Below are 27,470 nucleotides of genomic sequence, written 5' to 3'. Positions count from 1 at the left end.
GACCATTTGGTCTTGTACAGATGATTTTTTAAAGGAGTAAAGTACTCATGGGTGATACTGTCTCTTTTATAAGATAATCTACTATTTGCTGAAAGGTGACCTCCAGGAGTAATTTTAGGTCAAAGTTAAAAGAGTATCTCAACGTTAATACTGGGAGTTCTTCTAGTCTCAATTGGTCCAGTAAGTCTGGACTTTTTAACAATTTGAGTTTTGTTCTACATTTTTCTCCTATTTTATCAGGGTCCATCTTTTTTGTCCCTGATCAGAACAGTAAGTAGTGGTAGCCAGGCACCATTTGGTTCTTCTGGTCTCAGTGTAGATGAGGCCATGTTTATAGAGGCTATTAGTCTTGTAGACTAGTCTCTTCTTTGAGCCTTTGGTTTCCTTCTTTCTCTTTCATGCCAGTCAAATAGAGAGCAATAATTGTGTTTTTACATGGCCAATTGCAAGCTTTTAAGATCCAGACACTACTCACCAAACTAGGATGTAGAATGTAAATTTTATGAATTATATTACGCCAACTGACCATGTTCTCCCATGAGACCATGGTCCTAAGCCTTCAAACCCAGGAAACCAATCTTCCAAGTTGTTTGGATATGTCTAGGAAGCCTTCATAACTGTGCCCCCTATGTGGTTTGTTATATATGTGAATATATATGGCGCACACACAAACATATGCATAGATACGCCTACGTACACATCCATACATCCACGTGCATTTACTTGCATATGCCTTCCTATACACATATATGCATCCATATCTACCTACATAACCAGACACATTTTGGTTGTTTTTACTGTTGTTGAAAAATCATGTATTTTTAGCATGTATCAAAATTGTCCCTTTTTCTTGTGTACTTCTTAGTCCCTTTATTTACCTTGGTCCAGTTGTGCTGACTTCACCTGTATTTGGGAATTTTTTCCCATCACCAAAAGTAACGAGTATCTACTATCTACAAAGTGATTCCCCTCCTTCTCCCTACCGTCCCTGATAACCATCAAAGAACTTTGCTTTCTATGTGTGTATCTCTTCTTGACTTTGTAACAGTGAGACCATACAATATGTTTTTTTGTGATTGACTTATTTCACTCAGCATAATGTACTCTAGATTCATTCATATTACAAGATGTTTCGCTGACTCATTATTGTCTATAGTTGTGTAGCATTCCATGTATGCATGTAGTACCATGCGTTTATTCGTGCATCTGTTGATGGGCACTTAGGTTGTTTCCATCTTTTTGCTATTGTGAATGCTGCTGCAATGAAGACAGGTATGCATATGTCTACACGTCACTGCTCTTATAACTCTAGGATATATACCTAAGTGTGGATCACTGGATCATAAAGTATTTCTACTTCTAGCTTTTTGAGGAAGCACCGTACTGTTTTCCATAGTAATTATACCATTTGACATTCCTACCAGCAATATATAAGAGTTCCAATCTCCCCACAACCTCGCCAGCATTTGCTGTTTTCTGGTTTTTTGATCACTGCCATTTTAGTAGGGGGTAAGACAGTATCTCATTGTAGTTTTGATTTACATCTAACAGCTAACGATCACATGCATCTTTTCACATATTTGTTGGCCGCTTGAATGTCCTCCTTGACGTGTTTGTTCATGTCCCCTGCCCATTTTTTTTTATTGGATTGTTTGTCTTTTTCTTATTGAGTTGAAGTTTTCTATACATTTTAGAGATTAGACCCTTATCAGATATATCATTGCCAAAGAACTTTCCCCAGTCTGCAGTGTTTTTTGCTTGTTTGTGTTTTTTACTCTCTTGGTAAAGTCTTTTGATGAGCATAAGTATTTAATTTTTAAGAGATCCCAGTTATTTAACTTGTCTTCTCTCTTTCATGCATTTTTTTTTGTTTGATACACTATGCTTAAAATTAGTTCTCATAGTTTTGACCTTTTATGTTACCTCCCAGGAACGTTACAGTTCTCGCTTTAACATTAGGTCTTTAATGCATTTTGAGTTACCTCTTTTGTACATGGTGTGAGGTATGGATCCTGATTCATTTTTCTGTATATGGATATCCAGTTTTGCCAGCATCATTTGTTAAAGAGATTGTTCCTTCCCCATTGAATGCACTTTGACCCTTTTGCAAAGATCAGCTGCCTATTCATGGGTGGATTTACTTCTGGGTTTCCAATTCTATTCCATTGGTCTATGTATCTGTCATTGAACCTGTACCAGGCTGCTTTGATTATCATGGCTGTATACTAAGTTTTGACACGATGAAGTGTGAACCCTCCTACTTTGTTCTTCTTCAATACTGCTTTAGCTATTCGAGGCCTTTTTCCTTTCCATAGAAAGTTGGAAATCAGTTTTTCTATTTCATTAAAGAATGTTGTTGGGATATGCATCATGACTGCATTATATCTATAGTTTGCTTTTGGTAGTACTGACATTTTCACAGTGTTAAGTCTTCCAAACTATGAACACGAAATGTCCTTTCATTTACATAGATCTCTTAGTTTTTTGCATTAGTGTTTTATAGTTTTCCTTGTGTAAGTCTTTTACATCACTGGTTACATTTAATCCTAGGCATTTTATATGTGGTGCAATTTATTTTGTGTGGCCTTTCTAGCCATGATCCTGTAACTCCCACCCAGGTGATTGGGTGGGACTGTGCAGCTAGTGATTGGAAGGGGATTGGTCAGTTTTGCCATCCCACTGGGCTTGACATGAGCCATTCCAGAGGCAGGAAAGAGAGAGAATCCCACAACCACCAGGGAAGAACGGCCACGAGCCAGCACATCCTTTGGACCCAGGATCCCTGCACTGGGAGGCTCCTGGGACCAGGAGAGAGAAAGAGAGCAAGTTGTAACCTTTAAGACAGGGAGAAGCAGTATTAGGAAAGACCCAGCAGCAGGAGACAGTATGGTGGGCTTCCCAGCCAATAAAGAAACCTGAGTGCCTCTGGGTAGAAGCCAAGGGCCAGGGAGAAATGTGCCTGCAAGCACTCTTGGGAAGAGGCTGTCCTGATGGAAGAACTGTATCCTGAGTGTTCCTGAGTCTGAATTGTAACCTGTTACTTCCCTAATAAACCCTATAATTGTGAGTATGGTCTGTGAGTTTTGCATGCCCACTGCAATAAACTATTGAACCCAGCAGAGATGTAGAGTGTCTTGGGAGGGGCTGTTCGTGTCAGAACTGGTAAAAATGGCAGAGAGAGGAGGCATGTCTGACTCCCACCTCATAGTAATCAGCCTTGGGCTGTTGTTGATCCTGAGTCTCCTTCCCCCTTGTGAAGTTAGAAGAGGTCTGATGCCGCTCCCGTGCCGTTTTTATAGTTGGTGTCAGAAGTGGGATTACAGTAATGGAGCTCTTGTGTCCAGGAGCCCCCAGAAGGTCTCTTCCCCACCCCAGGCCATTTTACCCACACATGCGCATACGGCCTTGGGTCCCCTGAAGATCCTAGCCCCCTTGTCAATCCTTATCTTGATCAATTAGCTGAGTCTCTGCTTCAAATGGTCCCAGGTGGGAATTCCCATAATTAAATATCTCCTGACTGGGGTGAACAGGATGGACTTGTTTAGGCCTCTTTAATGTTGGGGGCCCAGCAGGAATTTCCGTTGGTTCTCCAAACCTCCTATAGTGCTGCCTTAGAACCTTTGTCTCAACTCCATCAATCTCTGATATACTCATTCCATTCCATGTAAAAATCTCTGTCCTATGAATCACCCTTATGTTTCTTGCATCTGTGAGGCCCATTTGGGGAAGATGTGCCAATAGATCCGATAAGGCTTCTCAGATTGTTGCTTTGTTTTGCAGTAGCAAGGTTACATGTGGTGCCCACGTAGAAAGGACTCCCTGCGTAAGGGACGTAGTCACTGGATGAATATCATCGTCACTATTAAAGCTATTCTAGCATGGCTTGCATAAGCAGCACATCAGCTGCTTCTTCTGGAGTATTCCACTGGGTATTCAGAGGGGGAGTGCTACAAATTTTATCCATCCACCAAGTTGGACATCCCCTCTGGGTTAACCTGCTGTGTAAATGGATCTAGTATAATCATTCGTGACTGCTTCATAGTGAGTTGTGGGTCTTGCATCAACCCAAACATCCTCTTCCATTCTGCAGCATTCAAAACTAAGGACGTTGCCCCTAAACTAGTCACTTTCACAATTCATTTTAGTAACAGTTGCTCAGGAAGCTGATGATACCAATCTACAAACTGAAACAACTCCTTTACACTGTACCCCCGGTTTCTAAAGTTTCTTGGTTTTGCCCATTTCCCTCCCTACTTTCTTGGTGACCAGTTATCAAAGGGGAACTTCCTGTTGTTCCAGGCTAATTCTTCCTTTCTGGGTCAGCCCTGAGGCTAGTGGTCATAGCTCTGACTACACTGGATCTTGGCTTGGTTCAGTGCTAAAATCAGCCCCTACACTCTTTTTCCTTGCAATTGTGGCTATTACGGGTAACAGAAAAGAAGAAATTTTATGTCTGGCACTTATCACTCTGTATTCCCACAAGCATCCAATTAGCCAATTCCTCAGGAGTTACAGCCATCCCTCCTAAATCCCATGAATAGCTTTTGTCTTATGTAACTGATTGCAACATAACAGCTGCTTCAATCCACTTTTTTTTTTTTATCCCATCCAGAAACCAAAGGTTTCTCATTCTCCCATTTGTCCCCTTTTTCCAAAACCACATATTTCAGTTTCATTTTCTCTTCTCCACACCTTAACTGTCTTCCCATTGGGGGTCTACTGTAAATGGTACTGATTTCTTGATTTCCTTTTCAGAGTCTTCCTTGTTAGTGTAGTGGAACACAACTGATTTTTGTGTGTTGATCTTGTACCCTGACACTCTGCTGAATCCTTCTATTAGTTCCAGTAACTTTCTTGTGGAGTCTCTGGGATTTTCTATGTAAAAGAACACGTCATCTGTGTATAAGGATAGTTTTACTTTTTCCTTTCCAATTTGGATATTCTTTATTTCCCTTTCTTGCCTTATTGCTCTGGTTAGAACTTTCACTACAATATCGAATTTAAGAGCGGTGATAAAGGGCATCTTTGTCTCATTCCCGATCTCAAGAGGAATGCTCTCAATCTTTCTTAGGAATAATGTTGGCTGTTCATTTTGCATATACACCATTAATTATGTTGAGGAATTTCCCTTCTACTCCTATTTTGCTGAGTTTTTTTTTTTTTTAACCAGGAAAGGGCATTGGATTTTATCAAATGTCTTTTCTGTATTGAGATGCTTTGATTATTTTTTCTCTATTATATTTATGTGGTAAATTATATCGGTTGATTTTCTATTGTTGAACCATTCTTGCATCACTTGTATGAATCCCTCCCATTTGTTCATGATGTATTTATTATTTTTGTGATATGCTGTTGAACACTGTTGGCTAGGATTTTATTGAGAATTTTTGCATCATGATTCATGAGGTATAAAAAAAATTAGTCTGTAATTTTCTTTTTGGTGGTGTAGTGGTTATGAGCTTGGCTGTTAACCAAAAGGTCAGCAGTTCAAAACCACCAGATGCTCCTTGGAAACACTACAGGACAGTTCTACTCTGTCCTACAGGGTCACTATGAGTAAGAATCAACTCGCAGCAACAAGTTTGGTTTTTGGCCTAAAAATAAATAAATAAAATTTTTTTTTTTTTGGGTATCAGGTTTTGCTGGCTTTAAAGATTGAGTTAGGAAGTATTTGTCCCTTTTTTATGTTCAAGAATAGTTTGAGTAGAACTGGTGTCAACTCTTCTCTGAATATTTGGTAGAATTCTCCAGTTAAGCTATGTGGACAGGGCTTTGTTTTTGTTGGGAGGTTTTTTTTTTTTTAAGACATCTTCGATTTCTTTTTTAGTTATGAGTCTGCTCAAATTTTCTACCTCTATTTGTATTAGTTTAGGTACGTAGTGTGTTTCTAGAAATTTGTCCATTTCTTCTATGTTTTCAAATTTGTAGGAGTACAATTTTTCATAACATTCTGTTATGCTTCTTTTTCTCTTAGTTGGTTCTGTTATAATGTCATCCATCTCATTTCTCATTTTGGTTATTTGTTATCTTCCCTTTTTTTCCCTTGGTCAATTTGGTCAGTGTATTTGTCAGTTTTATTGATCTTCTCCAAGAACTCACTTCTAGTCTTGTTAATTCTTTCAAATGCTTTTGTTTTCTATTTCATTTATTTCTGCTCTGATCTTTATTACTTCTTTTTTATTGGTGAATGTGGACTTCTTTTGCTGCTCCTTTTCTATTTGTTCAAGTTGTAGGGTTAAGCTACTGATTTTGGTCCTTCTTTTTTGATGCACACATTTATTGCTATAAATTCTCTTCTGAGCACTGCTTTTGCTGTATCCCATAGGTTTTGGCATATTGTGTTTTCATTCTCATTTGACTCTAAGAATTTTTTTATTTCATTTTATATTTATTCTATTACCCAAAGGTTTTCAACTAAGGTGTTATTCGGTTTCCATGTATTTCATTTTTCTCCTTGTTCTTCCAAGTTATTGATTTCTAGCTTTGTAGTGTTATGATCAGAGCAGACGCTTTGTATTATTTCAATGTTTTTTTAATTTATTGAGGCTTGTTTTATGGCCTAACATACAGTCTATTCTGGAGAACAATCTATGTGCCCTGGAGAAAAATATGTACTGTGCTGCTGTTGGGTGATATGTTCTATTTTAATCTGTGAGGTGGAATGTGTTGGAAAAATGGTCTGCCTCTATGCCTCCCATCCAGGCTGCCTAGTAAAGGCCATGGGCCCAGAGCATTCTCTGATAAGGAGGCTGGGAATTGAGTTGCCTTCTCTCTCCCAGTTCCTTCCCCTTAACAGCAAAGCATTCCCTCTATTCTGGGCACATAGCAACTTTCCCTGTCTCTTGCAAATGTGTGGGTGCCATACGGCACCTGGCCGACCCCATTTCTACATCTGTTCCAGGCAAGGAAAGAATGAGTCTCTCATACTACAGCACGAGAGGGGAAGCAGCAGAAGAGAGAAAATGTCCCGGACTGTAAAAGCTGGCTTCAGGGGGTGGACTGAAGGGGAGACAGGCTTTGCCATGTTCAACATGGGCACCCATACGTGGTATGCTAGTTCACTAGTTTGAATTTTTATGTAAGCCCCTGGTATGTAGGCATTATTGTCCACCACCATTATAAAACTTCTGTCCTCCCACTGCAAGATGTGGAGATCTGCTTTGGTCCTTTGGCTACCAGGGATCACAGGCTCATACGTACGTTGCTGTTGTTGTCGTTGTTGTTAGGTGACATTGAGTCTGTTCTGACTCATAGCGGCCCTATGCCCTATGCCATCCTCATCACAATTGTTGCTGTGCTTGAGCCCACCGTTGCAGCCACTGTGTCAATCCACCTCGTTGCGGGTCTTCATCTTTTTTGCGCTCACCCTCTACTTTACCATGCATGACACCCTCCTCCAGAGAGTGATCCCTCCTGATAACATAATGTGTTCAAAGTATGTGAGACTTAAGTCTCACCATGCTTGCTTCTAAGCAGCATTCTGGCTGTACCTCTCCCAAGAGAGATTTGTTCATTCTTTTGGCAGTCCAAGGTATATTCGATATTCTTCACCAGCCCCAAAATTCAAAGGCATCAATTCTTCCATCTTGCTTATACATTGTCTAGCTTTTGCATGAATATGAGGCAAATGAAAACACCAAGACGGTATACTAGGTCATAAAACAAGCCTCAAGGTGACATCTTTGCTTTCCAACATGATAAAAAAAGTCTTTGCAGCAGATCTGCCCAAAGCAGTGCATCTTTTGATTTCTTGACTGCTGCTTCCATAGGTGTTGATTGTTGATCCAAGTAAAATGAAATCCTTGACAACCTCAGTCTTTTCTCTGTTTATCATGATGTTGTTTACTGGCCCGGTTTGGAGATATTTGTTTTATGTTGAGGTGTAATCCATACTGAACACTGTGGTCTTTGATCTTCGTCAGTAAGTACTTCGAGTCTTCTTCACTTTCAGCAAGCTAGGTTGTGTCATCTGCATAACGCAGGCTGTTAATGAGTCTTCCTCCAATCCTGATGCCCTGTTCTTCTTCATATAGTCCAGCTTCTTGGATTATCTGCTCAGCACACAGACCGAATAGGTATGATGAAAGAATACAACCCTGAGACACACCTTTCCTGACATTAAACCATGCGGTATCTCCTTGTTCTGTTCGAACGACTGCCTTTTGATCCATGTACAGATTCCACATGAGCACAATTAAGTGTTCGAGAACTCCCATTCCCTGCAATGTTATGCATAATTTGTTATGATCCACACAGCCGAATGCCTTAGCATAGTCAATAAAACACAGGTAAACATCTTTCTGGTATTCTCTGCTTTCAGCCAGGATCCATCTGACATCAAGAATGATATCCCTGGTTCCACATCCTCTTCTAAGCCCAGCTTGAATTTCTGGCAGTTCCCTGTCGATAATTGCTGAAGCCGCTTTTGGATGATCTTCAGCAAAATTTTGTTTGCACGTGATATTAATGATATTGTTTGATAATTTATGCATTTGGTTGGATCGCCTTTCTTGGTGATAGGCATAAATATGGATCTCTTCCACTCAGCTAGCCAGGTAGCTGTCTTCCATATTTCTTGGCGTAGATGAGTGAGCACTTTCAGTGCTGCATCCATCTGTTGAAATTTCTCAACTGGTATTCCGTCAATTCTCAGAGCACCGTTTTTTTGCCAATGCCTTCGGAGCAGCTTGGACTTCTCCCTTCAGTACCATTGGTTCCTGATCATATGTTACCTCCTGAGATAGTTAAACGTCAACTCTTATGTATTCCTTCCATTTTCTTTTAATGTTTCTTGCATCGTTTAATATTTTCCCGGTAGAATCTTTCACTATTACAACTGGAGGCTTGAATTTTTTCTTCAGTTCTTTCAGCTTGAGAAATACTGAGTGTGTTCTTCCCTTTTGATTTTCTATCTCCAGCTCTTTGGACATCTTCACAATACTTTATTTCTCTTCTTGAGCCGCCCTTTGAAATCTTCTGTTCGGCTCTTTTACTTCACCATTTTTTCCTTTTGCTTTAGCTACGACGTTCAAGAGCAAGTTTCAGAGTCTCTTCTGACATCCATTTAGGTATTTTCTTTCTCTCCTGTCTTTTTAATGACCTCTTGCTTTCTTCACATAGAATGTCCTTGATGTCATTCTACAACTCGTCTGGTCTTCGGTCATTAGTGTTCAATGCATCAAATCTATTCTTGAGATGGTCTCTAAATTCAGGCGGGATATACTCAAGGTCATATTTTGGGTCTCGCAGACTTGTTCTAATTTTCTTCAGTTTCAACTTGAACTTGCATATGAGTAACTGATGGTCTTATCCACAGGCAGCCCCTGGCCTTGTTCTGACTGATGACATTGAGCTTTTCCATGGTCTTTCTCCACAGATGTAGTCGATTTGATTCCTGTGTATTCCATCTGGTGAGGTCCATGTGTATAGTTGCCGTTTATGTTGGTGAAAAAAGGTATTTGCAATGAAGAAGTCGTTGGTCTTGCAAAATGTGATTACGTGACATGCTGGCTGATGTGTGGGGGCTCATAGGTATGTCTCCCTAATATACTCCTTTGCTGCCACACTGGAGCTGTCCGCCTCTTTCTTTGGTCTCTTGGCACCCTCCATTTTGGGGGACAAATTTCAAGTTAATGGTCCATACCTGGAGAAGTTGGTTGATTGTATTATTTAGATATTCTGCATCTGTTGAGTTTCTAGTTGTTCTGTCCAATGTGGTGTATTAGTCTCCTGTTATTGTAGAACTGACTATTTCTCCTTCTAATTCTGTTAGTTTGTTTCATGTATTTTGGAGCTCTGTCACTGGGTGTGTAAATAATTATTACAGTTATGTTCTCTTGGTGAATTGGCTCTTTAATCAGTATATAATGCCCTTCTTTGTCTCTTATAATGGATTTTGACTTAAAGTCTACTTTATCAGAGATTATTATAGCTAATCCTGATCTCTTTTGATTACTGTTTACTTGATATATTTTTTCCATCCTTTGATTTGCAATCTATTTATGTCTTTGTGTCTAATGTGTGTCTCTTGCAGGCAACATATTGATTGGTCAAGTTTTTCTTATCCATTCTGCCATTCTCTGTCTCTTGACTGGTGCATTTAATTCACTTACATTCAGTGTGATTTTCAATAGGTAGGGATTTACTCCTGCCATCTTGTTATAGTTTTCCTTTTTTGTTTGTGGTTTTTGTGTATGTGCGTGTTAGTGGTTTCTTTGTTCTGCTTAATTTTCTGTGCCAAATTCTTTTTGTGAATTTTCTTTTCGCAGTCTTTTGTTGCTGATTTTGTGTTTACTGAGTCTTTATTTTCTTCTTTATTTTGGTCATTTATTTTCTTTGTGATTATTCTGAAATTTACCTTTATCCTCTCAAGTTTAAAACAGTCTGTTATATCATGGGAAACCCTGGTGGCGTAGTGGTTAAGTGCTACGGCTGCTAACCAAAGGGTTGGCAGTTCAAATCCACCAGGCACTCCTTGGGGCAGTTCTACTCTGTCCTATAGGGTCACTATGAGTCGGGATCGATTCGATGGCACTGGGTTTGGTTTTTGTTTTGGTTATATTGTGGTTATCACCTTGACTTCCTCTCCATATGGAAGTTCTACAACTACATCATTTATCTCCCCCTTTGGTTTTGAAGTTATCGTCATTGGCAAACTGACATCTCTGGTTTCCTGTTTTCAGTTTTGCAGCGTTATTTTTGTGAATTATCTGAGTTGGTGTATGGGTGATGCTGTCACGCGTCTTAATCTTAGGTTGTTGTCTTATGGCATGGTTCTCTGTCCGAAGGATTCTTTTGATTATTTCTTGTAAGGCTGGTCTGTTTTTTTACAAATTCTATTAATTTCTGCTTTTCTGGGAACGTCCCAGTTTTGTTATCATATCTGAACGACAATTTTGCTGGGTATATGATTCTTGCTTGGCAATTCTTTTCTGAGTTTTATATGTGTCGTCCCCTTACCTTTTTGCCTGTGTGGTTTCTGCCAAGGTATCAGCACTTGGTGCCCCTTTAGAGATGATATTTAATTTTTCTTGAGCTACTCTTGGAATTCTTTGTCTTTGGTTTTGAAAAATTTAAATATGATATGTTTTGGTGACTTTCTTTTGGGGTCTATCCTGTACGGGGTTTGTTGAGCTTTTTGCATGGAAACCTTCTCATCTTTCATGGTACTAGGAAAGTTTTCTGTCAGTTTTCATGGTACTAGGGAAGTTTTCTGTCAGTAAGTCTTCAAAGTTTCTCTCTGTGCTTTTCCCCATCCTCCTCTGAATTCCTATTACATGTAATTATGCCTTTTGATAGTGTCCCACATAACTCCGAGGCTTTCTTCGTTCTTTTTTTCTGACGGTTCCTCAAACAAATTAGTATTAAGGTCAGGGACATGTCCTCTATTTCTGATTCTTTCTTCCACTGATTCACTTCTATGTTCTTCCATTGAGTTACCTATTTACGATACTGTCAGTCTTCTGGATTTCTAGTTGCTGTTTTTGTACAGTTTCTAATTGTCTATTTATGCTGTCATTTTGTTCTTATACTGTTTTCCTGAATTCTTCTAGGGTTTTGTCTGTGTTCTCCTTGATCTCTTTGAGGACCCTATATATGTCTTTTGGATTCCTTATTAGGTGGTTGTACAACCATTTCTTCCTCAGGAAGGTTTTCTGCCCCTTTGTTTTGCTCACTTGTTTGAGTCATCCTTGTTTCTTCATGTGATTTGTTATTGTCTGCAGTATCCGAGGCATTAAGGCGTTATTTATCTACATATTTCTTTACTGATTGTATGTATGCTTGTTTTGTGCTGATTTGTTTTGTTTTGATGTATCTGGAGCTTTGTTTTTTCTGTTTCTCTTTAGAACGTCTTTTTCATTTATACATATGTATGTATATACATAATCTTTTCTTGTGGTTTGGTCTACGAGTGACTTTGGTGGTATCTCTTAGTTGAGCATGATTTCCTCTTATCAGTGTGTATGGTGGGTCTCACCCGTGTGCAAGTCCTCTGTAAAATTAGGCTCATACGTTTTCTCTTACCAGGTTGAGTGTGGATGGGAGAGCAGGTTCTTTCCCTGATATTGGGTGACAAGTGTTGGGTGGTCAGGATCCCTCCACAGCCCTTTTGGGGCTGTGGGGTCCTTCTAGGTTGGTGCTAGCAGTTAGTGCGCTCTCTGGAGGTCAGCGCAGGACGTCTTCGCATCCACTGTGAGGGAGTGCTACCCAAACGGACCCCACTCTGTGTGCATGAACTGGCATCTCAGTACGTGGTGTGGCATCAAGGGGTTTCAGTACAAGCGAAGACAGCCTGCAGGAACTGTTTAGGTGTGGAATATGTGATGTTCAAGCCAGGCAGACATTGGACGTGGGCACTAGGATCTCCTGCTCATCGTTTGGCAGAGGTGCAGATGGTGCCTGTCAGGATGTGACCAGCATTGCTGATGAGCTGCTGTGTCTGTCCAGCCAGCCACTGAGATGTGGGTGCAGGGAGTGTTCTCACAAGTCACCGGGTTAGGCTACATGTGTGCACACCGCAGGCTGCTGGGTGGTTGGGCTGAGGATACACAGGTCACTGGTCACCAGGTGGCTGGGCCAAGCCTGTGCATGGAACTGTGAGTTTCCTAAACCTTAGGGAGGGGGTGGTGGGTGGGGCCGGGCTTTGGCAAGCAGACAAAGCACCTGCACCTCAGGGAGCGGGTGGCGATTGTGGCCAGGCTTGCGCATGTCAGTGTAGGCTTCCTGTGTCTCAGGGAGGGGGTGGTGGGCATGGTCAGACTTGTACAAGTAAGTGTGAGTGGCCTGCTCCTCTGGGATGGGGTGAGCAGCGCTGGGCTTGGGCATGCAGGTGAAGCCACCTGCACCTCAGAAAGGGGGTGGTATGTGTGGCCGGGCTTGCCTGCATCAACTAAGGCCTCTCGTACCTCAGAATGGGGATAGCGGGCAGGTCCAGGCTTGAACACATTGGCTCTGCCTGTCTGTGCTTCAGGGCACATGCTAATGCAGATGGCAGGCCGGGGTGACTGCTTACACAGGCCTGTTTGGGGGGGACCTCTAGTTGTTACTCTGTAGGCTGACTTTTCACTGGGTGGCTTCATATAAGCAGCCAGGTGCATCCACTGACAAGCAGTCCCTGCACTAATACCTAGGACTGGAGCTCTTACCCGCCCTTCTGTGTCTTCCCCACAATTGTGCACTCCCTGTCCACACTTTCTCCTTCCCTAAAGCTCAGAGGGCTCAGTCTGTCTTGCTTACTCTAGAGGCACTTCCCCGTGGTTTTCTGATTTAAAAGCTATACTTCTTCTGCACTTCCCCCCAGGGGTGCTCTGTCCCTGGCTGCGTCCTGCCCACTTTGTCATTTCTTTCTGGGGTTGCCTGCACAGAATGTCTGCCACCAAATGTGTTCTCTTTGCTGTTGCTTTCCTGGGTTCCTCAGTCTGGGTTTTTGTCCGGTGCCATCCCAAAATAACCATGCTGCTCTGCGCCAGCGAGCAGGGTGCCATTGATCTGCAAGTTTCTGTTTTCCTGCTGGTCTCGTTCTGCCTCTCCTTCCAGTTGGTGCTCAGTCTCTTTCTTCAACTCTCTGTATGATGCTCTGGGATCCAAGGTAGTATTTGTGTCTATTTTACTTGGTCTCTCCCAAGTCGTTGTTGTCAGGGGGTCATTATGGTGTGTGTCCTTAAGGTGCCGTATTGATCAGAAGTCTCCGCTTTATTTTCCTTCACAGCACTTTACTGCCCCTTGAATTTTTACTGTATATTTATGAGCTACCTTATTTGCTGTCTTTCTCCTTCATGCTACTGTAAGCTCCGTAGGAGTCGGTGCTTGTCCCATTCTTGCGCAACATTTTATTTTCATCATATTTGTGAAATGAATGAAAGAACAAGCATGTGCAAGCAATACTCTCAATATGTCTCACTATTAACAGGAGATTAGCATTTTCTCTTTATTACTTTTGTAATCAGAATGAAAAATAAAACTGTTTTGAAAGAACAGAGGGAGAGAAAGATGAGACCCTCAAAGGCTGCCTTTCACGTAGTGATTGCCATCTCTCTGGTGACCTCACACCTGGAAATCCCACCCCAGTCCCAATCTTCATGTTTCTTCTTGAGGCCCTGGCCTACATTGGTACTCTAAGCCAAATATCAAATGTCTTAAAATGACAGTCTTATTGTTTTCCTTTCCGTAGGTCTTCCATGATGTACCTGGCCAAAGTGTCCTATGACCCCAAACTGAGCATTTCTTTTCTTATATCTGTAGGCAGTTTGGTTGGCCAGAGATGCATTTTGCATTACATCCTGTCCTTGATGTGAGAGCCCAAGAGATGAGCTACTCTGAAGATAAATCTGCACAGAAAACATCACAGCAACAAAGCAGTCTTTAAGATACGAGGCACGTGAGATCAGGATAATCACCTCCACCCATCCCTGTATCTTGTCTCTACTACCCACCCACCACCCACCCACTGCCATCGAGTAGATTCCGACTCACAGCAACTCTACGGGACACAGTAGAGCCGACCCACAGGGTTTCCGAGGCTGTAAATCTTTACGGAAGCAGACTGCAACATCTTTCTCCAGGTCAGCTTAGGGCGTGCCCTAAAGCCAATCACTTCTGAGTTACAAAAAAAGCAGACAAGACACAGAATCAAGCACGAAGGAGAGGAAGACAGATGCCATATGAAGATCTTCAAGAAACCAAGGAACACTGTGGCTACAGAAGCTGGAAAAGACAAGGATCTTCCCCCGAGCTGACAGAGAGAGCCTTCCCCTAGAGGTAGTACCCTCCTGAACTGTGAGAAAATAACTTTCTTTTCTTTAAAGCCACCCACTTGTGACATTTCTGTTACGGCAGCACTAGGCAACTAAGACACTATCTTATTATGAACAGTTCAGACAATACACATATACTCTGCATGAAGAGCCGAGCAATCTGATATTTATTCTAAAGCTCAAGGTAACTTCTATCAAGCTTCAAGAGCAAATCCTAAATTCTAGCATTTCTGAGTTTTTATTTCTTTAATGACATTTCTTCTCTGCCTTCATCTTCACAATCGGAAGAGTCCTAGACTAAATCTCTCCTCACACTGACATCATCCACACTCTTTTTTCCTTCTCAGGAATTCTCCACATCGGATAAATCAATCATACATGATAAATGACTAAAGTCCACAAGTCCCACCTCAAGAAAACTTCTATTTAACAATTAAGAAATAGCAATTTGTGTTATTAGCGTAGGACCCATATAATCATTCTAATTTGGTCACCGTTTATGTGCTCAGTGTTTCATTTCCACCTCAAACCCATTTATGTGCTCAGCATTCCATTTCCACCTCAAACCCAGTGCTCACACTCCCCATGCTGTGGTGTACGCAGGACCCTGTGGCGGTGGATGCTCTCCCACTCATGGTTCCTAGAAGGAGACATCACTCAGCTGTATAGAGCATGTATGGCTTCTCCGACACACAGCAAGTCACGGCTGAAATGATTTCCCATGGAAAACACTGTTGTCAGCAATTTCAAAACATTACACGTCAGCAGGAAGAATCCTTGTTAATTAGCATAATTTTCACATTAATGAGAATTAAGCAAATCTGATAGCTAGCTACCTGGAAAATCTGGGTTAAGTCAAGAAAAGAAAGCTAAGAGTGGGTCCAGGTGGAGAATTGACCAGGAAAAATCTCCAGCATTTTCTCCTTTTTATTCACACTCAGCTGATGCCCCTGTTGCTTATTTCATAGAGAAAACAGAAGCACCTAGAAGAGAACTTCCACATGCTGCTATAACCAAATCTAACAGCCTACCGCACTTTTCACCGTATTCTTGCCCTCCTTCCTATCTGAAGGTAACCACTCCACTTAGCCTTGGAACACTGGGTCCCAATCTTGCAATGAGTCCAGAGAGATCACTCAACAAATGCTGTCCTGCAAGTCAATCTATCCCTCTCTACATGCTCTAATACAGATTAGTTGTAAGAGATGCAGGAAGAGAGATGCCAAGCCATATGAAGACTGCCCAGGAGGAGAAGTTCTGAAGGGAAAAGGACCTTCCCTCAGAGCTGACAGAGAGAGAAAGCCTTCCCTTATAACTGGCACTCTGAACTCAGACTTCTATCCTCCTAAACTATCAGAAAGTAAATTTTGTTTGTTAAAACCACCTATTTATAGTATTTCTGTTACACCAGCACTAAATAATAAGAATTTGCTACTCTAATAGAAACACTACAAATGGATGACTTTAACAAACTGAAATTTACCCTCACAGTTTAGGAGGCTTGAAGTCCGAATTCAGGGCGCCAGCTCCAGAGGAAGGCTTTCTCTCTCCGTCAGTTCTGGGGGAAGGTCCTTGTCTCCTTTCAACACCTGTGGCCCTGGCTTTCCCCGGAGATCTCCGTGTGTCTTGGTAACAATCTTCTCCTGGGTCTAGGAGGTTTTCGGCACAGGACCCTGGGTCCAAAGGACGTACTCTACTCCTGGCTCTTTTGTCTTGATGGTACTGAGGTCCCTCTGGGACTAAGTTTCTCTTAATTACCTAGTGGTGCTATAGGAGGAATACCACAAGCAGACGGCTTCAACAAACAAATTTATTTTCTCACAGTTTAGAAAGCTAGACATCTGAATTCAGAGCGCCAGCTCACAGGGAAAGCATTCTCTCTCAGTCAGCTCTGGAGGAAGGTCCATGTTGATTAGGATAGCCTCTTCTCAGCCGTGTCCTCAGGCAGGCCTCTCTCTGGCCCTTGGCCCCTCAGCCCAGCCTCTGCCCTGCTCATGCAAGTGCTGCAAAGCTCTTTAGCTCTACTGATAAGTACCTGGAAGCACCTCACTCCACCAGTAAACCTTTCCCTCCAGTTTCTCCCATTTGTAATGCAAATGTCTACCCTGTGTCTGTTTCACCACTGTACTTTGGAAACAGATAACTTGTAGCCTAGATTTCACAGTGTCTTGGGCTGGGATCTCCAGAGAAGCAAAAGCAGTAAAGCATATAAATATACATAGAAATTAATGTCAAGGAAATGGCTCACACAGTTGTAGAGGCTGGAACGTCCCAAGTCAGTGGGTCAGAATAGAGGCTTCTCCTGATACACGTAGCTGCAGGAGCTGGTGAACTTAAGATTGGCAGGTCAGATAGCAGGACTCTTGCTCACAGGCTGTGAGGATCAACGAATCCCCAGATTGGCAGGAAAGACCTCAGGTAAGCTGTTAGCTCAAGTTTCAAGAACCAGAAGTCAGATGAAGAGGAGCCAGTTGCAGGAACCAGTGCAGGCAAAGCCCGAGCCTTGCCAGAATGTTCAATTGTATTCGAGGCAGGCCACACATCCAAGGAAACTCCCTTTCAACTGACTGGCTACTCACAGCACATGTCACCGTGGAGGTGATCACATTATTTATCAAATCTCTTCATGGAACTGATCACAACATCACACAACAGCCAAACTACATCATAACTGCCAAACCACTGAGAATCATGGCCCAGCCAAGGTGACACACAGCCTTAACCATCACAGTCTACCCCTTGTCAACTTGGCACCTGTACACATCTTCTTAAACCATATATAATCTCTGAACAAAGACAATTACAATATCATACTTGCACCTAATACAGACAACACATGTATAAGTGAAAATGCACTAGCCCTGTTAACATCTTACATTTTATAAGCAAATGAAAATATCTGATGAACACATACAAGGTAGAAACACTCATAACAATTACAGTCCTCATTTCTGCAACCGGTCATGTGGTGTAACCCATATTTAGAAGTACCTTCTTCCACCACCCATTCCATATTCCCTCTGTCCTCAGCAAGCGCCTCCGCTGGTTGTTGTTCTTTGCCTGGTGGGATAACCCAAACCTTCATTCCTGAAGGGTCTGGGCCATTGCTAGTCATGTTGGAATTGGGTTGCTGTAGTTTTTTAGTGACTTTAATCACAGGGCATGGTAGTATGAAGAAACATCCTAAGGGATCCCCTGCATTCCAGCTGCACTCTACTTCCATTATGTAATATTAATCTGATTTCCTCTTGGTAATCAGGATCCATCACACCAGCCAATATGGTAACTTCCTTCTTTGTCTGTTGATCCAGAGGCATAAGGAGCCCAAAGTGTACAAGTGCCTTTCTTAACTTCCAGTTCAATGGAATTGTGTTGTGTCTCCTGGTACAAACAGTCCTTCCTTTGGAACTACGATCTCTAGACCCACAAAGCATAGGGTTGCGGGGACAGGAAGCAAAAATTTTGCAAATGAGTCATTAGGGGTAATAGTGAGTGGTGTCACTGCCATTTCCACCCCTTGACTCCTGGACCCATGAATCCTGGCTATGGGAGAAATAGCACAATATACTGGATTCTGGTTTAGAGCACATACAGCCTCCTGGGGAACACTGCCCCCAAACCTGCAAGGTACTGCCACCTAGCTGGTCCTGTAATTCTGTCTCTAGAAAGTCATTCTCTCGTTCTATAAAACCAGCTGCTTCAGGATGTTGGGGGACATGTAAGACTGCTGAATTCCATGTGCATGGGCCCACCACCACACTTCAATTGCTGTGAAGTGAGTTCCCTGATCTGAGGCGATGCTGTGTGGAATACCATGACAGGGGATAAATCATTCTCTAAGTTCACGGATGGTAGTTTTGCAGAAGCATTGCGTGCAGACAAGGCAAATCCATATCCAGAGTAAGTGTCTATTCCAGTAAGAGCAAACTACTGCCTTTTCATGACAGAAGTGGTCCGATGTAATCAACTTGCCACCAGGCTGCTGGCTGATCACCTCAAGGGATAGTGCCGTATCGGAGACTCAGTGTTGGTCTCTGCTGCTGGCAGACTGGGCACTCAGCAGTGGCTGTAGCAAATTGGCCTTGGTGAGTGGAAGTCCACGTTGCTGAGCCCATGCATAACCTCCATCCCTGCCACCATGGTCACTTTGTTCATGAGCCCATTGAGCAATGGTGGGAGTGGCTGGGTAAAGAGGCTGACTGGTTTACACAGACCGTGTCCTCCCATCCACTTGATTGTTAAAATCCTCCTTTGTGAGGTCGCCCGTAGGTTTTCGGAGCAAAGCCCTGCCATCCTCCTTTTGAGAAACAGCTTTTGGCTTGTTCTGGGCCTTAGTAGAAACTGAATATTTAACCATGGGTTGCCAAGTTACCATGTGGCCTGAGCTGCCCATCATGAATTGGGTGTTATCTGACTCAGAGTCATAAAGTTGGACATGCACAGCAGCACTCCATCATTAAATGTAAGTGGTATATACGAGATCGGGCCCGAGCAGGATCTGAAGGCACAAGTAAGTTACATGAGTAAGTGGCCCAAAAGCCCATGGCCTCCAATCCTGTCACAGTGCCTTCCATCTCCCAATATTCACCTATGGACTCATGGGAGTTCCTTATAACAGCTGACTGAGGAAGAGAAAACTTGTGCCTGGTTTACAGATGGTTCTGCACCATATGCAGGTACCATTTGAAAGTGGACAGCAGCAGCACTACAGCCCCTTTCTGGGATCTCCCTGAAGGAGAGCTGTGAAGGGAAATCCTCCCAACGGGCAGAGCTTCGAGCAGTATACCTGGTCGTTCACTCTGCTTGGAAGGAGAAATGGCCAGATGAGTGGGGAGTAGGAAAATAAAGACTAGTCGACTGAAACACACAGGCCTTGTACATCTCACTACTGCCTTCTCAGGGTCCGAATTAGATTACTTATGCCAAGAACTCCAGGATTACTATAAAGCAAAAGAACGGCCCACAAAATCCCTCATTTACGAAGTACCTCCTGGTACAAAACGTTGTGCAAAGGAGAATTAATATCTAGTTCTTCCTCTCAAGGAGCTCAAAATTGATGTATAAATTAGACAGACATTTACCTTTACACCATGACCCTTTAGTCCAGGGGAAAAAAAAAATGGTTGTGTTGTGTGTTTTTTGAAGACCTCTAAGGTTGCTGTTTTCATCTGAATTAGGTGCCAACGTTAAAAAAAAAAAAAAAAAAAGATATCACCAAACCAAACAAAACAAAAAACCTGGAAAGACTGGAAGATCTGACCACCCTAGGTCTACACGCCTGCCAGACAGCAACAGCACAGGGCATGGTGGCTGCTGCCCCCTTCAGGTGCACCATGTTCTCTCCACCTCCCAGGTTTTATCTAGGGAAAAACCAGATAAAACGCATGATTGTCTATGAATACATAAATTATCAAAACTGAACCCAGAAAGAGACAGTATATCTAAACAGGCCAACGGCTTAGAAAAAACTGAAAGTTACCAAAGTGCTATCTTCTTTAAAAAAGCACTAGGCTTAGAAGGTTTACAGGTGAATTCTACCAAAATTCAAAGAAACTAATAATTTAAAAAGTATTCAAGCTGTCGCAAGTAGAGAAAAGAAAGTATAAGAATATAAAGATATAGAATACATTATTACAACTTGGCAAAGATAGAATTAAAGAAAATTACAGAAGTCTCACAAATAATGACACAAAACTTCTAAATAAAATAATACTAAATAGAATCTGGTTACACAACAGAGTTCACCTCAAGACTACTATGATGATTCAATAATAGAAAATATATTTCTATAACTCAGCACATTAGCAGATCAAGGGAGAAAATCTATACGATCGTTACACAGATGCTAAAATGGCATTTGATAAAATTCAACAACCATTTTTTTATTTTAAAAACCCCAGAACATCAGCAACACGCCCGTTAGTAAAATAATCAGCATGGCACTTAATGACAAAAACACTACAAGCGTTCTCATGAAAGCTGGGGATAAGAACTTTGCTCTTAAAATACAATGCACTTGGAAAGGAGAAAGAAATGAGATATAAAAATCGGAAACCAAGGGACAAACTTCTTATTTGCAGCTGACATGATAACGTACCTGGAAAATCCAAGAAAATTCACCAGAAAAACTATTAGAAACAATAGCATAAATAAGGTGCTGGTTACAAAATTAACAATACAACTAAGAAGAATACGTAGTATAAGAAAGGATTCAATTTTCGGTAACAAAAAAGATAAAATAACCACGAATAAACTTTTAAGAAACGTGCAGGGTTTCCAAACAAACCAACTGCGAGAAGACATTTCTGAGACAATTGAGGAAATCTGTATGTGGACTGGATAGCATGTAACAATAAATTACTGTTAATCTTGATAAATATGATATCACTGGGGTTATGTACATTTTGAAAAGTCCTAATTTGTTGGAGATACACAGTGCAGTATTTATGCATACAATGATTTGTTTTAAAATACTCCAGTCCTCTACCCTACAAAAAAATGGATGGGATGAGGGATAGTTGCTTCAGATTGGCAAAATATTGGTATCTGTTGAAACTAAGCAATGGATACACGGGAGTTCATTATATTATTTTCCTTACGTTTATACATTTGAAAATATCCACAATGAAAAGTTTTAAAAAATGTGCAAGGACTAAAACAAAACCCATAGGGTTTGCAAGGAGCAGCTGGTGGATTCGAACTGTCGACCTTTTGGTTAGTGGCCAAGCCCTTAACCACTGTGCCACCAGGGCTCCTTTGGACCAAAACACAAAGGGGCATAAAAGACATAATAACTATAAAAAGCAATAAGCTTATAAAAACACACCAAAAAATGCTGCCTAATAATTAAGACAGGAGCTCTGGTGGCTCAAAGGTTAACTGCTTGGCTGCTAACCCGAAAGGTCAGTGGTTGGAACCCACCAGCATCTCTGAAGGAGAAAAGCTATGGCTGTCTGCTGCCATAAAGATTACAGCCTAGAAAATACTACGGGGGCAGCTCTACTCTATCCTGTAAGGTCACTAACAACAACAATTAAGAGATGCAAATTAAAGCTACAAACCAGATGCCATTTTTCACCAGACAGGCAAAGATCAAAATATCTGGTAATGTACAGTGCTGGTTGAGAGTGTGTGTGTGTGCGTGTGTGCGTGTGTGCGTGTGTGAAGACACCTTACATTGTTGGTGGGAATACAAATTAGTACAACTTCTTTTGAGGGTGATTTGACTTTATCTTTCAAAGTTATAATACATACACCCCTTGGTCCAGCAATTCCACTTTCAGGATAGCTACAGATATTCATCCAACAAGTATTTTCTGCTACCCACCATGTGCCAGGCACTGAAAATAGGATGGTTAAGGAAACAATGTTCCTGCTGCGGGGTGGGTTAGAAACCATCAACCTTTCAGTTAGCAGAGTGCTTAACCATTGCACTCCAGAGCCCCGTACCCCATAAGACTGTAGCCTAGGGAACCCTATGGGGCACTTCTACTCTGTCACATGGGGTTGCTGAGAGTCAGAACCAACTCGACAGCCCCTAACAACGGACCACTTTAGAAAGGGACAAGAGGCAGGGGTGGTGGAGCTTTAACTTCTTTGTGATATTTTTGAGCAAAATGAAATTTTTTTTAATTGGGAAAAAAAATTGATAATAGCAACTTGAAAGATTAGATAGGAACCTTAGTGCGCAGTGAGTTTATGTTAATGAGGGAGGAACAGCTCAGAAAAGGAGGGTGAGAATGGCTGAATGTAATCAGTGTTACTAAATTGTACATGTAGAAACTGTGGAATTGGTATGTTCTGCTGTGTATATTCTCAACAACAATAACAAAATATACAAAATTCAGAAAAAAGAAACCTTTGAAAAAAGAGAAAACAATGTTCCTGCCCTCATGGAGCTTCCCCTTCAGTGCAGAAAGAGATGGTCAATAAAACAAGTCAACAAATGCACATGTAATTATAATATTGGGTCAGTGATAAGTGCAATGAAGAAAAAAGTTAACAGAACAAAGGGGTTGAGAGGAAGGAGAAGGCTATTTTGGAAGACTGGTCCCAGAAGATCTCTTGGAGGAGACGGATGAGCAGAGGCCTGAATGAAGAAGATAAAGCATGAGAATGCTGGAGAGAATGTTCCAGGCAGTAGGAAAGGAAACCAGGAATAAGAAACAAATTTGGCCTTTCCTTTGTTTTTCTTTTCATTCCCCTAACAGCCTTTTGTTCATCCAAAGGATAGGTATGGGCACCACTTAAATCTCTCTCTTTGACTCCTCACATGAAAATTGAAATTAATCAGATGCTTTTAATACAAGAAAGTGCTAGTTCAGCATTGTTTCCCCCAAACCTTTCTGTGCACAACAATTTGATTTCTTCAATGGATGGATTTCTAATTTTATCGAAGGGCTATGCCAAACCTGTTAACAAAAGTGCATTAAAGCTAAATTATGAGTTTTTAATGCACATAAACATTTCCACAGCAAAGAATACAAATTAGTTTTACAAAAGATATTGACCAGTTGCTAAGTCATTTTACACACACACACATAGTCCTGTCCTTCTGGCAGAACTGAGTCATCAATTTGGAGGGTTCTATAGTTTAATTTCAAGATCTTTTAAGCAATGCAGTTGAAATTCTGGTCTTCTTTAGGGGCTATTTGGATAAATATTTTATAGTGAAGTGGCCAATGTCAATTAAAGGCATTCTAGTTGACCTCAACAGAAATGCCTTTGCCACAAGACCTGTTAACACTACACACTAACTTCTTCAAACAACACCAAGAAACATCAAGGCTCCAAAATTGCCATAAATGATACATTCTACAAACAGCCAAGTAATTAAAAGACCAGTAAGCGAGGAGAGAAATTTGACCCTGTGAAGTATGCTCCTATTTCAATTTCGAAGCCAGCGTTACATAAATTCATTCATCCCAGTGGGAAAAGGCAAACGACCGAAGGGCTCCAAGACTCTGGTGGGTCCCTTCTTGGCGGGCCTCACTCATCGGGGCTGCCTTTAAGGGCCAGCAGCCCCCTGCACATCACACGACAGGTTTCCCTCCAACAGCTGCAGATGCCGTACACCCCACCTTTCCCTGGGCGCCGCGGGCCACTTAACCGCTCCCCAAAGGTCCGGCATTTCCGAACAACGAATGCCATTCCTGACAGCTAGTCACCCGGAGAGGACAAGGATCGCCGAAGTGAGAATCGGGGCCCTGGGGAGCTTCCGCACACGCAATCCGGGTAGGGGGGTCCGGTTAGAGGGGCGCCGGCTGACCCCCGGCTTGGGTCCGGTTAGGGGGGCGCCGGCTGACCCCCGGCTTGGGTCCGGTTAGAGGGGCGCCGGTTGACACCCGGCTTGGGTCCGGTTAGAGGGGCGCCGGCTGACCCCCGGCTTGGGTCCGGTTAGGGGGGCGCCGGCTGACCCCCGGCTTGGGTCCGGTTAGAGGGATCCGTTAGGGGGGCGCCGGCTGACCCCCGGCTTGGGTCCGGTTAGAGGGGCGCCGGCTGACCCCCGGCTTGGGTCCGGTTAGAGGGGCGCCGGCTGACCCCCGGCTTGGGTCCGGTTAGAGGGGCGCCGGCTGACCCCCGGCTTGCGTCCGGTTAGAGGGATCCGTTAGGGGGGCGCCGGCTGACCCCCGGCTTGGGTCCGGTTAGAGGAATCGGGCTAAGGGGGCGCCGGCCGACCCCCAGCTTGGGTCCGGTTAGAGGAATCGGGCTAAGGGGGCGCCGGCCGACCCCCGGCTTGGGTCCGGTTAGAGGGGCCCCGGCTGACCCCCGGCTTGGGTCCGGTTAGGGGGCGCCGGTTGACCCCCAGCTTGGGTCCGGTTAGAGGGATCCGTTAGGGGGGCGCCGGCCGATCCCCGGCTTGGGTCCGGTTAGGGGGGCGCCGGCTGACCCCCAGCTTGGGTCCGGTTAGAGGAATCGGGCTAAGGGGGCGCCGGCCGACCCCCGGCTTGGGTCCGGTTAGAGGGATCGGGCTAAGGGGGCGCCGGCCGACCCCCGGCTTGGGTCCGGTTAGAGGGGCCCCGGCTGACCCCTGGCTTGGGTCCGGTTAGAGGGATCCGTTAGGGGGACGCCGGCCGATCCCCGGCTTGGGTCCGGTTAGGGGGGCGCCGGCTGACCCCCAGCTTGGGTCCGGTTAGAGGGGCCCCGGCTGGCCCCCGGCTTGGGTCCGGTTAGAGGAATCGGGCTAAGGGGGCGCCGGCCGACCCCCAGCTTGGGTCCGGTTAGAGGAATCGGGCTAAGGGGGCGCCGGCCGACCCCCGGCTTGGGTCCGGTTAGGGGGCCCCGGTTGACCCCCAGCTTGGGTCCGGTTAGAGGGATCCGTTAGGGGGGCGCCGGCCGATCCCCGGCTTGGGTCCGGTTAGGGGGGCGCCGGCTGACCCCCAGCTTGGGTCCGGTTAGAGGAATCGGGCTAAGGGGGCGCCGGCCGACCCCCGGCTTGGGTCCGGTTAGAGGGATCGGGCTAAGGGGGCGCCGGCCGACCCCCGGCTTGGGTCCGGTTAGAGGGGCCCCGGCTGACCCCCGGCTTGGGTCCGGTTAGAGGGGCGCCGGCCGACCCCCGGCTTGGGTCCGGTTAGAGGGGCCCCGGCTGACCCCCGGCTTGGGTCCGGTTAGAGGGGCGCCGGTTGACCCCCGGCTTGGGTCCGGTTAGAGGAATCGGGCTAAGGGGGCGCCGGCCGACCCCCGGCTTGGGTCCGGTTAGAGGGGCGCCGGTTGACCCCCGGCTTGGGTCCGGTTAGGGGGGCGCCGGCCGACCCCCGGCTTGGGTCCCGAGCAGAGGACGAGGCGCAGACGCGCTCCAGCACTCGGGGTCCCCAGCCCCTCCGCGCCTCGCCCCCGGCCCTCCCTTCCCCTCCCGCGCAGGGTCGTCACTTCCCGGCCGCTCCGACCCCGCCGCCGAAGGGGCCCCCGCGGGCTCGCCGCGGAGAGCGGGCGCGCAGGGACCGAGGGCCGCGGGGCACCGGGGTCGATGCGGAGCGCGGCTCTCGGCAGGTAACTCGGAGGCCTCGGGGCCGCCCTTGCCGGCCGGGGGAAGAAGGCGCCCGGAGACGGGTCGGGGAGGACACCGGGGAAAGGGCCCAGGCGCGGGGCGCTCCGGCGGGCAGGCAGCCGGGGGAGGGCTCGGGAGCTACCTGCCGGCCAGGTGGGGCCCCGCCCCGCCCTGCGCAGCGCCTCACCTGCCCAGAGCCCGCTTCATGCCCGCGTCGGCCGCGCACCGCGGCTCGGCCGCCCCCGCGCCCGGCAGACGCAGGTTCTGCTTCAGGCGGCAGTCGGCGTCCAGCGCCGCGGGGGCGGAGGCTGAGGAGGACGACCCCGCGGCGACGGAGCGCTCATGCTCCAAGGCGACGGGCCCGGCCCGCTTCCTCATGCCGCGGCCGACAGGGCCGGCCGCCGAGGGCGCCAGCTGGCCTCGTCCGCCCGCCTGCGCCGCTCCCGCTGCAGTCCCCGCCGCCCGGAGCCGGAGCCGGAGCCGGAGCCGGAGCCGGAGCCGCCGCCGCCGCCGCCGCCGCCGGGAGCCCCTCACATCTCGGCCGAGGCCGCGGCGCGCGACAACGGACTACACCCGGGACGGCGGGTCACGCCGACCAATCAGCGCCGGGATCCCTCCCCCGCTTCCCGCCCCCAGCGTTCCTCGTCCGGAGTCCCGCGGGGAGCGCGGCCCGCCCCGCCAGCCGGGAGCCATCTTGGGGAAGGGCGGGCGAAGCCGAGGCTAGCGTCATCGTAAGGGCAAGGCCGAGCGGCCCGCAAGCCTGGCTGGGCCTGGGCGCGGACTCCGCCGGAGTTGAGCAGCTGCGGCACTGTCGCGCCCCAGGGCGCCAGCCAGAAGGCGAGCACTGGGGAGGAGTGGCCACAAGGGGCCGCTCTTCCGCTCGCATCCAACGCTGGAAACCCGGCCCAAGTGAATTCTGGGAATGTTCTTATAAACCTCACAATTCTGTTAGTTGGGGGTGGGGGCGGGGGTGGGGGCGGGGGTGGGGGCGGGGATGGGGGTGGGGGCGGGTAACAAATATTTCTCTGCCTCTGGGAATGGTAACTCCATCCTTGCATTACCTCAGGCCAAAACCTTGAGGTCATCAGTGATTTTTCCTTTCTAATGCCACAGTGGGAGCCTCTGGGTGCTGCAAACCATTAAGGTGTCACTGCTACCCCAAAGGCTGGAGGTTTATGTCCACCCAGAGGTGCCTCAGAAGAAAGGCCTGGCGATTTACATCTGAAAACTCAGCCACTGAAAACCCTACAGAGCACAGGTCTACTCTGACACACATGGGGGGTCGCGTGAGTCGGAGTTGACTGACAGCAGCTGGTGGGCCACAGCATGTTGCCTTTCAGCTCCACCTTCAAAATCAGTCTAGGACCCAATCACTGCTCACTACCTCCACCATCTCTCACCTGGATTACTTTAATGGCCTAGCTGGTCTCCTTTGCCCGGCTTCAGTTGACTTAGACACCACAGAGGTCTTTTTAAAAAAAGTTTTTTAAACCTAGGTCAGAGCCTGTCACCGTCAAAACACTTTAATGGCTCCCCATCTCACACAAAATAAAACCGAAAGTTTATGCAATGGCCTAAGGGCCTGTCTGATATGGCCTCCATCTTCTCCTTACTCACCCTGCACAGGAAGCACTGCCGCCTCGTATGCCTTGCACACAGGCCACCCAAATTCCCCCACTCACACTTCTGCACTTGGCATTGTTGCTGCCAAGAATTCTCTGCACTTCCCA

The 27,470-nt window shown here is 45.4% G+C and overlaps 1 protein-coding gene across 1 annotated transcript in view; it reads right to left on the bottom strand.

Annotated features, from left to right (window-relative positions):
• Window positions 1–26,133, bottom strand: part of ABHD12 (abhydrolase domain containing 12, lysophospholipase) — an 85,902-nt gene extending 59,769 nt beyond the window's left edge. Inside the window, exon 1 of the mRNA XM_064275682.1 lies at window positions 25,928–26,133. Coding sequence (XP_064131752.1) covers window positions 25,928–26,118 — 191 coding nt within the window. The 5' untranslated portion in view covers window positions 26,119–26,133. The remainder of the gene's footprint in view (window positions 1–25,927) is intronic.
• Window positions 26,134–27,470: the final 1,337 nt, after the last annotated feature.

The sequence above is a fragment of the Loxodonta africana genome, chromosome 24 (assembly GCF_030014295.1).
Source record: "Loxodonta africana isolate mLoxAfr1 chromosome 24, mLoxAfr1.hap2, whole genome shotgun sequence".
Classification (NCBI taxonomy): domain Eukaryota; kingdom Metazoa; phylum Chordata; class Mammalia; order Proboscidea; family Elephantidae; genus Loxodonta; species Loxodonta africana.
The sequence above is the reverse complement of the archived record's forward strand: the minus strand, read 5'-3'. Positions and strand labels throughout refer to the sequence as shown.